The 15,561-nt window shown below is 41.6% G+C and overlaps 1 protein-coding gene across 1 annotated transcript in view; it reads right to left on the bottom strand.

Annotated features, from left to right (window-relative positions):
- Positions 1 to 14,455, bottom strand: part of LOC109870248 (anthrax toxin receptor 1-like) — a 32,653-nt gene extending 18,198 nt beyond the window's left edge. The window contains exons 1-9 of the mRNA XM_020460667.2: positions 13,779 to 14,455; positions 6,670 to 6,741; positions 2,846 to 2,917; positions 2,532 to 2,613; positions 2,382 to 2,412; positions 2,190 to 2,263; positions 2,013 to 2,081; positions 895 to 975; positions 596 to 656 (exon numbers count right to left, since the gene is read on the bottom strand). Of these exons, the coding sequence (XP_020316256.2) occupies positions 596 to 656; positions 895 to 975; positions 2,013 to 2,081; positions 2,190 to 2,263; positions 2,382 to 2,412; positions 2,532 to 2,613; positions 2,846 to 2,917; positions 6,670 to 6,741; positions 13,779 to 13,936 (700 nt within the window). The 5' untranslated portion in view covers positions 13,937 to 14,455. The remainder of the gene's footprint in view (positions 1 to 595; positions 657 to 894; positions 976 to 2,012; positions 2,082 to 2,189; positions 2,264 to 2,381; positions 2,413 to 2,531; positions 2,614 to 2,845; positions 2,918 to 6,669; positions 6,742 to 13,778) is intronic.
- Positions 14,456 to 15,561: the final 1,106 nt, after the last annotated feature.

Here is a 15,561-nt window from a genome sequence, read left to right as displayed (position 1 = left end):
GCTGCATGTTGGTGGTGGTCAAGGAGTAGCTGGCTAGCTACCAACAGAGGCCTTGCTGCAGGGTGCCCTGTTCAACGGCTATCAACCAGTACTTCATTATTCTGAAAGGACCTGTCTTGACTGACCAAGGCTCCTGAGGCTTCTCCCTGGCTGTGACAATGATACTCCCTCATGATGACAATAAACGGTTTCTAATAAACGATTTCTTCCTTTGTTTATTTAGTTATATTTACATATGGACTGAACGCTATAATTCAGCTCTTGACTGCCAATGCTGTACACTATGATTGACAATAAACTAAACCTTTTATATAATAATTCATTTGGCAACAAATTGATAAAAAAACGGAGTGAAACAGGGAGGAACTCCCTGAATATGTCCAATAAGAAATGCTTGTTGTTAAGTTTTCCATTGCATAATGTTTGCTACATTTTACTACTCTGTACTAATGAATACGTGCCAGCTGAGCCCCAGTCAGAGGGAAGGGCACTGGCACCAGCTTGGCCCCTTAATGAAATGAACACAGCACTTAAGCAATGACAGGGAACTAGCATTGACTGGCATTGATCTGCTTTGTTCCTATAGGGACCCCACCTCCTGCACAAACACTGGAGGGCTCTGCAGCTAAAATCTCAATACAGGACTTCTTGATGATCTGGAGAAGGAGAATAAGGAGATGAATTGAGTTGAGTAGGTTAATATTAGCTCAAATGAACTCATAGCTTGTCAAGACTCTTTGTCAAAACAGACAGGTAAATCAAACGTGAGACATTCGGTAGCTGTAGATTACAACATCTTTGTCTATTTTGTCTTTTCATCTTTATTTGATCTTTCTTTGAAGGTATGTCTTGTGAAACAGGACTGTCTCTCCTTCCTGTCCGGGGTTTATTTACCGAGTCGATCACTCCTCGCAGGGCTACGAAGCCGCCCATCACAGGAAACACATGCTCGATGGTGTCGGCTATGGTGGCAAGCTACAGGGGGAAGGAGAGAGCAGGTTTATTTACAAAGGCCCAGTGCTTCCTCCTAGCTCACATCTCAGGAACCAGAGACAGACACATATTATTTACATCATGACCCATTCTCTTCAGTGAAGAGTTCAGGGAACACTTGATTTGAGAATGATATTGTTTCTCTATAGTCTTAGAAGAAAGGCTATCTAGAATCTAAACGGATTCTTCGGCTGTCCCCATAAGAGAACCCTTTGAAGAACCCTTTTTGATTCCAGGTAGAACCCTTTTTGGTTCCAGGTAGAACACTTTTGGGTTCCATATACAACCGTTTCCACAGGGAGTTCTACATGGAACCCAAAAGGGCTCTACCTAGAACCAATAAGGGTTCTACCTGGAACCAAAAAGGTTATCCTATGGGGAAAGCTGAAGAAACCTTTTGGAACCCTTTTTTAAAGAGTGTATGGCTCCATCTTCTCTACATGCATGACCAGGTTAGGGGGAGAATAACAGTACAATGATCGGTGCACTAAGCACAATCGGGTACAATCCTAATGTACAAACGACATTGGACAGATGCCTAAACTACTGTGCCTTGACAGGTATAGCATACACAGGTATAGTACAGTATATTATGTCCAGGCATTTTGTGAATGTCAATCTGGGTGGTAGAATGATTCATAGGGCCAATCAGGTTTCGAATCCAGTTTAACCCTGCATGACTCTGAAACATTATTCTTAGCTAATATGTTAATCGTTTGCATCCTAGTCAAATCGCCTAATTTCTCTATCATTAATGCGCAGCCTGGGATATAAGTAGCCCTACCAACCTCACAAGCAAGCTCAGGTTCAAGGTGTGAAGGTAGATACAATTACAGGGGACATAGTCTGCAAACGGGTTACTAAAAATAAATAGCACATATTGTAATCGTTGTAGTGAAAGAATATTGAGTGAGTAGTATACTGCATGTAATTATGTACTTTTTTTGTTTTAATAACAAAAATGTGTTTTCACAGGGGAAGAGGACATGCGTCTGTTTCACTGCAAACTACATCGTTACCTGTGTCTCGTTGAAGTCTTTCACTCCAACACAGTACACCATAGCTCCTAGAGATCGGCTTCTCTCCGCCTGTTTGTTAAACAAAACAAACAAGAATCAACCCCAGAGAGCAGGTTTTTACATTTGTCTTTCCTTTACATCAACAGGAAGGTGAACCCTATAATCCTATTTGAATACCTCCTGTTGTGCAGTGACGAGCTGGTGTTCGTTCAGCTCCCCATCCGTCAAGGCAATGATAACACTTGCTGTTCCTGTAACGGAGAGGTCAATCAATGGTATGACCTCAACATGGCCAAGTACAGAAAAAAATGGGAGCGATTTTTAAAAGTTTAGGTCTAGATCTAGTGACGGGTGTCATTGGACACTTACCAAAGTTTTCATGGTGTATCTGCTCATTTGCCTGAAAAGAGAAGACAATATTATTCTTATTCTTCAGTTTTTTTCTTCTTTCAAAACGATATGTTTAACAGGTAAATAACGTGTGGTAAAGTAAGAACCCAGTCAGAAGGAGATAAATACCCTTTCCAAGCCAAGGTGCATGAAGGTGTCTCCACCCGGTATCTCTCTCTTCAACACATTCAATCCCTTTCTTATCTCCACCCTGAACAAACAACACAGACCACAAATCACGTGTCACTGAAAATGTCCTTGGCTGGTCTTTAAAATGTCTACTCATTGCTGAGTAAAACAGATCAAAGTTTAGAGGGCTTCATAACTTTCTTCCATTTCAAAAGTCCTCATACACGACAAAGGTTGAGTCCCAAATGGCACCGTGTTCCCTATAAAGGGAATAATGTACCATTTGGGACGCAAACCCCAAAATGTTAGTGTACCTGTTTTCTGTCAGTCTCATGAGAGTGGTTCCTCTGGATGAGAACACAATAAAGGACATTCTCAACATGGGGCTGTAAAAACAACACACAAACACAAGGGTTAGATATACTGTACGCTTTTGGCACCATTTTCCTTTTGTTGAGCCTCAAAGAGGCCATACTATGTTTGACCTCAACCAATAAACAAACAACAAACTAAAGGGACCACACACTCCAAACCATTTATTTCACTGATTTATTGTGATATGCAAGCATGTGTTTTGACGTCAAAAAGTCCATCAGATGAAGGTTGGTGGGAAGAGCTATACGAGGACGGGCACATTATAGTGGCTGTAATAAAGGACATGGAATGGTATCAAACCAAGTTTGACTCCCTTCAAATGATTCTATTCTCGGCCATTACTATGAGCCCGTCCACCTATAGCTCCTCCCACCAGCCTCCTCTGATGTCCATGCATCTAAGCATAAGTCCGAATTCTCTTGTGTGGTGAGTTCTGTCCTATTGTTTGTGTATGTGCAAAGCTAACATGATGCAAAACCATGCCAACCAAACTGAGGTAGCAAACTATCTACATTAGATGTCCATATTACTCTCCCAGCTTGAACCTCTCGACCTGCCATTATGTTTATGACACATGCCATTACAGCAGTGGGATGGTAAGCAGCATATGCAAAAAATATTTTGCTGTGCGATCTGGAGTTTCATTTTGGGAGCACCAGTGCAACTAGGATAAAATCCAAGAAAATCATTTATGCATAACAATATTTATCCGCAACCCTCTTTCACACTGTTCATGACACAAACTGTTCACACCCCTCTTGTTGGCGGAGAGAAATTGCTGCAGGTTTAAAGCTTATTTCCTGCAATTCTATTCAGTTCCTACCTATCTCTCTGATTTGGTCCTGCCGTACATACCTACACGTACGCTACGGTCACAAGATGCAGGCCTCCTAATTGTCCCTAGAATTTCTAAGCTAACAGCTGGAGGCAGGGCTTTCTCCTATAGAGCACCATTTTTATGGAATGGTCTGCCTACGCATGTGAGAGACGCAAACTCGGTCTCAACCTTTAAGTCTTTACTGAAGACTAATCTCTTCAGTGGGTGTCTGGCCCAGGAGTGTGAAGGTGAACGGAAAGGCTCTAGAGCAACGAACCGCCCTTGCTGTCTCTGCCTGGCTGGTTCCCCTGGGATTCTCTGCCTCTAACCCTATTACAGGGGCTGAGTCACTGGCTTACTGGTGCTCTTTCATGCCGTCCCTAGGAGGGGTGCGTCACTTGAGTGGGTTGAGTCACTGATGTGATATTCCTGTCTCGGTTGGCGCCCCCCCTTGGGTTGTGCCGCGGGCGGAGGTCTTGGTGGGCTATACTCGGCCTTGTCTCAGGATGGTAAGTTGGTGGTTGAAGATATCCCTCTAGTGGTGTGGGGGCTGTGCTTTGGCAAAGTGGGTGGGGTTATATCCTTCCTGTTTGACCCTGTCCGGGGGTGTCATCAGAAGGGGCCACAGTGTCACAGTATTTATGCTGCAGTAGTTTATGTGTCAGGGGGCTATGGTCAGTTTGTTATATCTGGAGTACTTATCCTGTCTTATCCAGTGTCCTATGTGAATTTAAGTATGCTCTCTCTAATTCTCTCTTTCTTTCTCTCTCTCGGAGGACCTGAGCCCTAGGACCATGCCTCAGGACTACCTGGCATGATGACTCCTTGCTGTCCCCAGTCCACCTGGCTGTGCTGCCAATCCAGTTTCAACTGTTCTGCCTGTGATTATTATTATTTGACCATGCTGGTCATTTATGAACATTTGAACATCTTGGCCAAGTTCTGTTATAATCTCCACCTGGCACAGCCAGAAGAGGACTGGAAACACCTCATAGCCTGGTTCCTCTCTAGGTTTCTTCCTAGGTTTTGGCCTTTCTAGGGAGTTTTTCCTAGCCACCGTGCTTCTACACCTGCATTGCTTGCTGTTTGGGGTTTTAGGCTGGGTTTCTGTACAGCACTTTGATATACAGTGCCTTGCGAAAGTATTCGGCCCCCTTGAACTTTGCGACCTTTTGCCACATTTCAGGCTTCAAACATAAAGATATAAAACTGTATTTTTTTGTGAAGAATCAACAACAAGTGGGACACAATCATGAAGTGGAACGACATTTATTGGTTATTTCAAACTTTTTTAACAAATCAAAAACGGAAAAATTGGGCGTGCAAAATTATTCAGCCCCCTTAAGTTAATACTTTGTAGCACCACCTTTTGCTGCGATTACAGCTGTAAGTCGCTTGGGGTATGTCTCTATCAGTTTTGCACATCGAGAGACTGACATTTTTTCCCATTCCTCCTTGCAAAACAGCTCGAGCTCAGTGAGGTTGGATGGAGAGCATTTGTGGACAGCAGTTTTCAGTTCTTTCCACAGATTCTCGATTGGATTCAGGTCTGGACTTTGACTTGGCCATTCTAACACATGGATATGTTTATTTTTGAACCATTCCATTGTAGATTTTGCTTTATGTTTTGGATCATTGTCTTGTTGGAAGACAAATCTCCGTCCCAGTCTCAGGTCTTTTGCAGACTCCATCAGGTTTTCTTCCAGAATGGTCCTGTATTTGGCTCCATCCATCTTCCCATCAATTTGAACCATCTTCCCTGTCCCTGCTGAAGAAAAGCAGGCCCAAACCATGATGCTGCCACCACCATGTTTGACAGTGGGGATGGTGTGTTCAGGGTGATGAGCTGTGAAACGTTATGCAAAACATAACGTTTTGCATTGTTGCCAAAAAGTTCAATTTTGGTTTCATCTGACCAGAGCACCTTCTTCCACATGTTTGGTGTGTCTCCCAGGTGGCTTGTGGCAAACTTTAAACAACACTTTTTATGGATATCTTTAAGAAATGACTTTCTTCTTGCCACTCTTCCATAAAGGCCAGATTTGTGCAATATACGACTGATTGTTGTCCTATGGACAGAGTCTCCCACCTCAGCTGTAGATCTCTGCAGTTCATCCAGAGTGATCATGGGCCTCTTGGCTGCATCTCTGATCAGTCTTCTCCTTGTATGAGCTGAAAGTTTAGAGGGACGGCCAGGTCTTGGTAGATTTGCAGTGGTCTGATACTCCTTCCATTTCAATATTATCGCTTGCACAGTGCTCCTTGGGATGTTTAAAGCTTGGGAAATCTTTTTGTATCCAAATCCGGCTTTAAACTTCTTCACAACAGTATCTCGGACCTGCCTGGTGTGTTCCTTGTTCTTCATTATGCTCGCTGCGCTTTTAACGGACCTCTGAGACTATCACAGTGCAGGTGCATTCATACGGAGACTTGATTACACACAGGTGGATTGTATTTATCATCATTAGTCATTTAGGTCAACATTGGATCATTCAGAGATCCTCACTGAACTTCTGGAGAGAGTTTGCTGCACTGAAAGTAAAGGGGCTGAATAATTTTGCACGCCCAATTTTTCAGTTTTTGATTTGTTAAAAAAGTTTGAAATATCCAATAAATGTCGTTCCACTTCATGATTGTGTCCCACTTGTTGTTGATTCTTCACAAAAAAATACAGTTTTATATCTTCATGTTTGAAGCCTGAAATGTGGCAAAAGGTCGCAAAGTTCAAGGGGGCCGAATACTTTCGCAAGGCACTGTATCAGCTGATGTACGAAGGGCTATATAAATAAATTTGATTTGATTTGATATCTTCTTCATGGGATGTTCCTATACTTCAAAAGTAAGTAGGATTCACGTTGGCTCAATACAGGCTATATCTCAATCCATTACAAAAAAATATTTCTTTCAATACATGATGTTGAAAATATTTTTCTGACGTTCTCTTACCTGATAAACTTTTCAGCTAGATGCTCCACAAAGGAGTAGATTTCTATCCAGTGGTTTTTGACACTGCCAGATCTTAGAAAGGAAGATAAACAGATGAATACTTAAATCATATGAATAACTGTTGTTTAAAACCACACTTCACACATTTCCTATATGTTTATCCAACACCTCCTAGCAAAGAAATTGTATGCAAAATATAAAGTGAACACACACAATCCTAGCATAGATATCATTATTAAGCGGACTGGCCTAACAATGTGTCACGGAAAATCTCCATTGACACAAACTAACTCCATGCGTTCGGGAAAAGGAGGAAAGTAGGTTAGGACACATCTGAGGACCAGTCATGACTAATTTAGCAAACTGCCCAGCTCAACTCCCATGGGGCTGAGGAAACCGCTCTGAGCCTCCCTGAGGGACCACAGTGAAGAGCTTCATTTCCTCTCAGACCCACGTGTGAATGGAAGGAAGAGACCTGGCTGGGGGTTGTGGCGGTGACTCGTTACTGAAGGATATAAAACATGGGAAATAAGCTAATTGGTTTAACTGAACCAAACCACACCCGTTAGCTGAAGCAATAGCTTGAAATAGGACAAAGCTACTGACGAAGCCGCACATGGATGTCACATAGTTCTAATTTCGGGCCAGACATAACATTCATTTGTTTCCCAGTTTAGTCTCCGTACTGGTTTCCTGGTGTAAATGTTTTGTTGTTGTTGTGTAGGATAAGCATACATGATATACTTAGCAGACAGAGAGTTGTGTATATTCTTTTATAAGCTATCTCCCTCCCTTGTTCTTGTTTTTCCCTCCAACAAACTTCCTGTTTGTCCAGCACATCAAGGCATTGCATCCGTCTGAATCAATGCACCCTGTGAGGGCAAGACTTTTCAAACTAAACAAGCCTTACCCAAATAAAACTTGTGGGGGAGTCCAGTTAACGTCTTATTGGATGTTCAACAAATGTGTTGGATAAACAGTGTTCATCTGACGTGGCAACACACAGTTGGATTGGCCTGACTTGATGGAAGAGACAGTCTGTCAGGGATGCAAGTTTGTTTCATTACAAGGGGAAAATGCTGCAACTCAAAATGGCTTCTTTCATGTACTGTACAGTCATATAGGGATAGTGTTTCAGTGTTTTTCTAAGACGGGTTAAGCTAAGAACTCCCGCCTCGGATATTTTGTGCATTACGATGGATATTATTTGTGTTGGACAAGACTGTTCTCTGAGGTACCAGGCAGTCGTGGGATTGTGGCCGAGCTTGCAGTTTCCTCACCTGTATAAACAGCATTAGGAAAGGAAGTGGGCTATTTTCTTGTAAGATCCTCGTTGAAAATGTTTGTGGTACCTCTTCTTTGATGTAATTTTAATAGACTGAGTCAAACCATTACAGCTCAAAGGTTTGGGTTTTGTTCATGTAAAATGTTTCGGAAGTTGTTAACCCAAGCTTCAACAGCTTTGTTGACTAAAATGATTAAGGCCTTGACAACAGGAGTTGGCGATTATATCATAAAATGACTGAGTATATGTTTCCTTTTCCTAGTGTGTTATACAATTGATAGATCCTCTGACTATACTTATATATATGAGAGAGAGAGAGAGAGAGAGAGAGAGAGAGAGAGAGAGAGAGAGAGAGAGAGAGAGAGAGAGAAAGAGAGAGAGAGAGAGATCGATCGGGGTAACATTAGGACAAGGGATAATTAAAGCAACGTGTTGGCTTTTTATTCATGTCATCTGCTAGGGGAGGCTGAAAATATCCTTCGAATATGTACAGTCCAGTGCCTTGTCTGTCAGCCCAAACAAGTGACAAAAGGCCAAAATAGATCAGCATCCTCAAATTTGAGGGACCGGTGAGGTCAGTGCTCTGACCAAGTCCTTTAAAACTGCCCTGGGGAACAACAGGATGACTGATGCTACGCGAGACCTTCACATTAGACGACCATCTTTCCTGTCATTTTTTTTTGTCTTGGCGGTGGTGTGCACACTAAACGATGTGGCACGATGTGGGGGGTGGGGGGGCTTGGGGGGGGGGGGGGTCACACACTACGAGATTCTCCCTTTGGTCGTGACGATTCTTGATACCACGCTGTCTCGCTAAAACAAGGATGTGATGTGATAGCTGGAACTAGCTGTGGCTCAAAGCAGCTCCGTAAACATTTTCAGTCAAACATTCACACTTGCCATACAGAGTTGAAATATCTAGCCAATACATTTGGAATTGAATGACATTGTGTGTAAAGACCTTGTCAGAGATGTAACGATTTGACACTTGGGCAAGTATAAATGCATACTAATGATGGTCATGGCTCCTGCTCGAGAGTACACAAAATATTTGGATTTCTGGAACTGCTCAAAAATGGGATCGGTAGCCCTGAGATTGCGTCTCTGAGGGCTACTCGGGACTCCCGCGCGCCCCAAGTAGGCAACGACATGGGGATTTTGTCTCCAATCTCAAAAACTTGTCTGGGACAGCTAAATTGGGGCCAAAACCGTGTAGTGTACACCCAGTTTGACAGGCTATGGTCTCAAGGCCACAAGCAACAACTATGTCTCTACTTTTCTAGAGCATTTGATTTGATTGCTTTAGCTGTACTGTATCCAAACACCTCATGGCACTCGGGGAGGCAACATGGATCATTAAACAGACCATGTCAGGACTGTGCTAGATGTCAGAGAAAGTATTCATTATTTTAAACAGCCTGGACGACCCGGAGTAAATACATTTTATTTTTAATCAAGCCTTTCTTTATGCTGACTGGGTGAAAACGCACTGCTAGAACCAGCCAAATGAAGTGAGTCAGGGAGAGAGAGAGAGAGAGAGAGAGAGAGAGAGGGAGAGAGAGAGAGAGAGAGAGAGAGAGAGTGAGTGAGACAAACAGACAGAGAGAGAGGGTTCAGTCGGTCTGGGCCAGGGGTCTAGGGGAAAAAGCTCCATCAGGCCAGGCGCTCAGTAAAGGCGATGGGCTCTGCTCTCACGCGTGTTGAGAGGAAAATTCAACACCATGAAGCTAGTGTCACATTCCAGATGGGCCTGCATGGTAAGAACCACCCCAGTCTGCGACCAATTAACTGACTATGCATAGGGATTTGTACGGAGAACCCACTAACCTACTTTTAGCTTGAGGCCTACTTGCTGTGTACTAGGCCCCCATCTGCAATCTTTATTTTCTCTCTCCTACTCTCTCTTTTTCTTGAATATTTTGTCTCTCTCTCTCTCTCTCTCACTTTCTTCTTTTCAAAATGTTCTCCGGGTGCAATATTTTCTCATCTAAATAAATTACTGCCATTCAATGACTGCAATACCTTTAAAATGTCTGTCTCACTCGGCTCCCTCAACACACTCGGAATTCTAGACGGTATGATAACATTTAACAGGGCACTTACTCCTGCAAAACACACGTGCCAAAAGCTACTTCTAGCGCTTTATGGAGGCCAAAGAGGCACCATGGTCCTGAATAGATCAAAAAGCGCATTCCACAATGAGAAGGTTTTGACATACTGTATTTCAATTATTTATAGACTTCAGCTGTAGTCCGGTTGGCTTGGACTTTTAAATTATCATGACTTAACATCCAACTTCAATGGATGGTCTGGGAGAAGAACAAGAATGACGAAGACTTGAAAAAAATGGCTGCTATATGCAGCGACCATTGGGAAAACACGAGTGCCAAACATAACTGTTTCCATTTGTCCCTATCGCTTGATCAGAAAACAATGATGGGTCATTCCATATGAATTCAATCACTTTCTGACTGCACCCCTTTTGAACGGAACCTTCCATGCATGTTTGCACATGGTAGAAGCGGCCAGAAAGTGACTTTTTGGAACTGAATGCCAAAACATTCTGGAGATAGAGGTGCTCAAAGTTGACCCATTTTGAATACCCAACCCCTACCATTAGACCTCCATGTCTTCATCACTGGAAAAGATAAACAGTTGAGTTTGATATCATTTTTAAAGCTTACAAACAATTTTATAATATCTTAAGATTGTTTTTTATGTAAATGAACAATTATGCAATATTTTAATCTTCAACAGCAATTATGTAAAAATGTGTAAACTCAGATTTGTCTTATTTTCGCATATGTTCTAGTTTAGACCCTAATTGACATAATCTGAGGTGTTTGTGTTGTGCCTTCCATTGGTTGAGACACAGCATAACTTTTGAATACAGGGTGGGTGTCATTTCAATCATAGAAAGATAATTAATAGAATGGACCTATCCCTTCAGGTCACTGCAATTTAGCTGGTACACCATTTCAATTTCAAATGTAACTTCCAATGACAACGAAAAAGATGGCTGCCGGTCTTCACACTGTCGAATGTCAACTTGAATGGGAATGTCTAATCTAGTATCTATATTTCTATGATTTCAATTGGTTCCCTATGGAAGATTGACAGTATAATTTAAAACAGCAGATATTCCCACTCAAATGCACATTAAGACTAGCTGTCACCATTGGCGTCGGCTAATGGGAAACCTAATTTAAAAAAACGCAAAATAAAAACATTCTCTGATGTGTGAACATTCAACCATCTTTGTCAATTCTACACACATTTTAGTACATTCATCAAACAAAACATGACTGACACCCACTCCTGTATTCAAGAGCACGCCGAGTCTCAACCGATGGTGGGCACAACACAAACAACTCTAATGATGCAAAATAGGGTCTAAGCTACAACATAATGTATATGAACATAAAAAAATAAGAGTTTACGTGTTTTTAGATAATTGGCTTTATAGGTAAAAAAAAAAAAGAAGTAACATTTGTATTTTAAATACATTTTTGTTCAATAAATTATAAAATACTTTGACATCTCTCTTTGTAAAGCTTTCAAATGATATCATATGGATATCAAATGATATAGGGTGGGGTATGCAAAACAGGTCAAACTTTGAGAACCTCTATCTCCTGAATGTTTTGATATTCAGGTCAAAAGGGGTTACTTTCTGACCACTTCTACCGTTGGGTAAACATGCATGGAAGGTTTTGTTCAAATCAAAAGGACTGAAAGTGATCCAAATCTTATGGAACCACCCTGATATCTGTGGAAATCTGCTAGAGCATCAGAGCTTCTCGCATCATGATCCTGTTTCCTATAAACGGTGAATGTCCCGTGGGCCAGTGTTTTCGCGTCCTACAAGTGGTAAATGCGGGTGTGCCAGTGACAAGTAGCCTAAGTGAGGACAAGGAAGTTATTTTAGCAGACCAAAGGTAAAACTAGGGTGTTTCCCCATACCATCTGACGAGAATTAGCTACAGTGGTGGGTAGGGAGTGTGTTTTCAGGATCTTGATTGTGCAGAACATTTGGCATCAGTACCGGTCTGTGGTGCTAGAAACATGCCTAAAACAATCCCTTTGTGTTGTGTTCCTTACAAAACTGCAGGATAGGGCCTACCAGTCTGATTCAGCACAAACTCATACCTCTGTCGGCCTATGATACGCCACAACATAGGACGGCTTAAAATTGGTTCTCTTTGATCCACCATCCATTTGGACCCACGACAGTAATGATACATGATATCCACATGGTCCATTTTCCTTTATTCAGTGACCAGTTGGCTGGGGGAGATTTTTTCCATAAACTAGTCATTTATGGACTGATATTCAAAGAAACTCGAGACCAAGTTGCTGTAGACTAATTGTAGCCCGATGAAGCATGACAAGAGGCAGGAGTTTTTACCCCTGACCTGGCCTGGAGAAAGAAACTCTTGGTCCCGCAGAATATACAGTAAATAAGACACAGAGTTCTTCCAGCTCAGGAAAAACTCCAGACCCTAAGCATGACTCAGTAGCCAAGCCACGATACAAAGGGCTATATCCTGTTAACCTCCATACATCCTGTTAACCTTAATCGTAGGTCTGTGCATCTAATAAACAGCTCAGGCCTGAGGGATGAGGGGATGTCCCTAATGAGCGGTTCGGTTGTTTGAAGTCAGGAACCTCAAACAGTGGCACCAACATCCTCAACCAGGGCCACAATATATCAAGGTTTAATCATACATCTACTATGAGCTGTGTTGATAAATGACATTCTATCTAAAAAATATGCTTCTGACCTACTACATAAAGGCGCTAGGCTTAGGCTATAGCAGGACAGAAAGGTCTGTATAGTCTACTTTTCTCTCCTGAGACAGTGAGAGAGGCCTGCTGCTGGTCAAGCGTAATATGTTGGAACCACAAAGATTTTTCCTATGTGGGTGGATAGGAGGAAATGCATGAATTGGCCACTCTATGAAAACTATACTCCTGAATGTGAGTTGTAGGTAGTCATGTAAGGACAGTACAGACTGTGTCTTACTCCCCATTCTTTAATGTGAAAAATTAAGTAGTGGACCTTGTAAAGGTACCCGCGGGCATGCACAGATCATGCTTCCCCCATTAGGACAGAAGGAATAAAAAAAAGATGCAGAGAAGTATATGATCACTTGTAACTGCTTATTCACCTAACGCTTCGAACACACCGAAAGCATTTTTGAGCAAAATAGTACGTAACATCATCTGGATATGTATGCAACAAAAGTTCAACATTCACCCTGTGCTACCATTTCTGTCAAGCCGTCTACGTACACCGAACGCACTGCCAATGCCTCTGCAAACGCAATGCTGCAAAGGCAAACGCAGAGTTTCATTGGAAATGAATGTAATTCTGGTGTACCAAAATGCAATGACAATGTCGGTGTGTTCGATGCATAGAGTCCGCCTCCGACTGCATCACCACGCACACTACTGCCTGTTGAGTAATGACTTTAATGAGGTGAAAAATGAATTTATCAAGTTAATTTGTGAGCAGCCTATAAAGATTCTTTATCCCTGTCTTGTGCAAAAAAGAGAAAGGTCAGACTTTACAGAAACAGCTGTAAGCGCTGGAATAGCTGATTTACATTACTCATTATTTGTAAGTGCATTAACAGTCTGCAACGTTGTAAAAACACTAAAACTTTTGTATTTTAACTTTTGATTTGACTTGAACAGTGTAGGCTATGCTATGGACATATGTGTGTAAACAGAGAAGCTTGGCATCTCAATATAACGGTATCTTTCGTTTATTTAGCCTATGCAGTATAATAATACATGTGGCATTTTGATAGTAACTTACTTGTCAAGCACAAAATACAAGTCGAAAGCCCCTTGACATGTACTTTCCTCCTCTTCTTTATCTACTTGTTCTGGTTCAGCATTGACGGATGCTAAAGTGAACATAAAAAATCCAAGGAAAAGTAGGGCGAGAGACATTTTCATCAAAAACCTCGCCATTGTTCCACACGAAAAGGTAAATTCCTCCAAAAGCTCAATCGGAAAAAGTCAATGCCGTCTCACATCCCCAAAAGTGTTTTAATTACTTCTCTAGGCAGAGATGCCCATAACAAAACAACACACGGTCAAAGCTGTCGAGATTGTTGTTGCACTCAGTTTCCAGAAATTACTGCCTCCCTCCTGGCAAATATTGGATGGGCGATGAGGGCGAGAAATACCATAAAACTTACGGCACTTTGTTCTCCTCGGGAAAAAATATAAAATAATTTGTTCAGAGTGATTTTACTATCCGATATAAACATATAATCCTTTCATATTCGTCTTTTTTTTAATGATAGTGTACTAGGCTTATTTCATAAACAAATACAGATGTTTCACTGCGTTAGAATAGATACTTCACAAATTACGTTTCCTATCAAATTGTCAAAACGAGTTTTAGTTTAAAAAAGCAAAATGGAAACGGGCAATGCAAAGCAATGTTAAGAACTGGGAGCTTGGGACAAACTTGGCTGAAATGAACCAGGTTTCATATTTCTGCCAGGAGAGAAAAAAAAATCCACCTTGCGCCTCCCTCTCAAGAAGCAAAATTTTGGAAAACAGGCATGAAAACAGGCATGGACAACGAAGTGATGAGCTGAGCATTCACTGATGTAGTTATAGAAAAATCCCATCTGTCCTGAAAGTTATTGAGCCCAGTAACTCAACTCGGCAATACAAATGTAATAATAATTTACGAAATCATTACGTATGCCTACTTGGTATTTATTTGATAAACAAATCTCAGTGCTATTTCCTAATTAGACATGTCATCCTAGCGTGAGCCAACCGACATAAGCGAAAGATCAGGCAATACACACCTGACCTAAACTGGACTAGCAAAACGACAACTGTTGCTACATATTTATGGCAAATTATTTTTTATCCTTGTCATATGAAGATAAATAATGAAGAGAAATTAGAGATAACAATGTATCGGTGCTCATCGGCCATTGAACATAAACATTACACCACAAGTTGGAAATCGCTAAATCAACAATGAGTGGTTTGGAAGGAATCAGTCACAGTGGCTGTGTGGTCCCACATCTGGGATTAAGGGGCTCTTTTCCAAGTTTAAATTATTAACATTCAACATTGGCCATGCTCGGAACTGCGAAACTTGACTTCAGTGAGTTCAAGACAACTGGGATGTAATATGCCAGGGAGATACTGTAGCCAGGGTATGCCAGGGTATACTGTAGCTAAGAAAGTCATACTAAGTGTATGTTGTGTAGTAAGATGTTAGTAGCCCACGTGCCTCACCCTAACTTTTTGGTCTATTTACCCCTCTTAATTTCGCTTACTGTTCTGACTTGGTGGTGCACATTTAGCCAATAACCTGTTTTAGAGAAATGTAATCATTGAATATTGTAACAGCTTTCCTTGTCTGTTTATATGCCCCTTTTATTTATCCTACGGTTCTGTCTTAGTGTACAGGGAGAACACTGTAAGAACTGCCCATGTTCTCAATTCTGTTGCTGTACATTTCAAAAGAGCTAAACAAATAGTTTTATTGTCTACGTCTGCCCTAGCTATTACGGATTGCCTCCTATCCCCTTGTCGTCCCCTTTATGCCATTGTTTGTAGAT

Source organism: Oncorhynchus kisutch, linkage group LG25, assembly GCF_002021735.2.
Source record: "Oncorhynchus kisutch isolate 150728-3 linkage group LG25, Okis_V2, whole genome shotgun sequence".
Lineage (NCBI taxonomy): Eukaryota > Metazoa > Chordata > Actinopteri > Salmoniformes > Salmonidae > Oncorhynchus > Oncorhynchus kisutch.
This window is presented reverse-complemented; position numbering and strand designations above follow the sequence as displayed.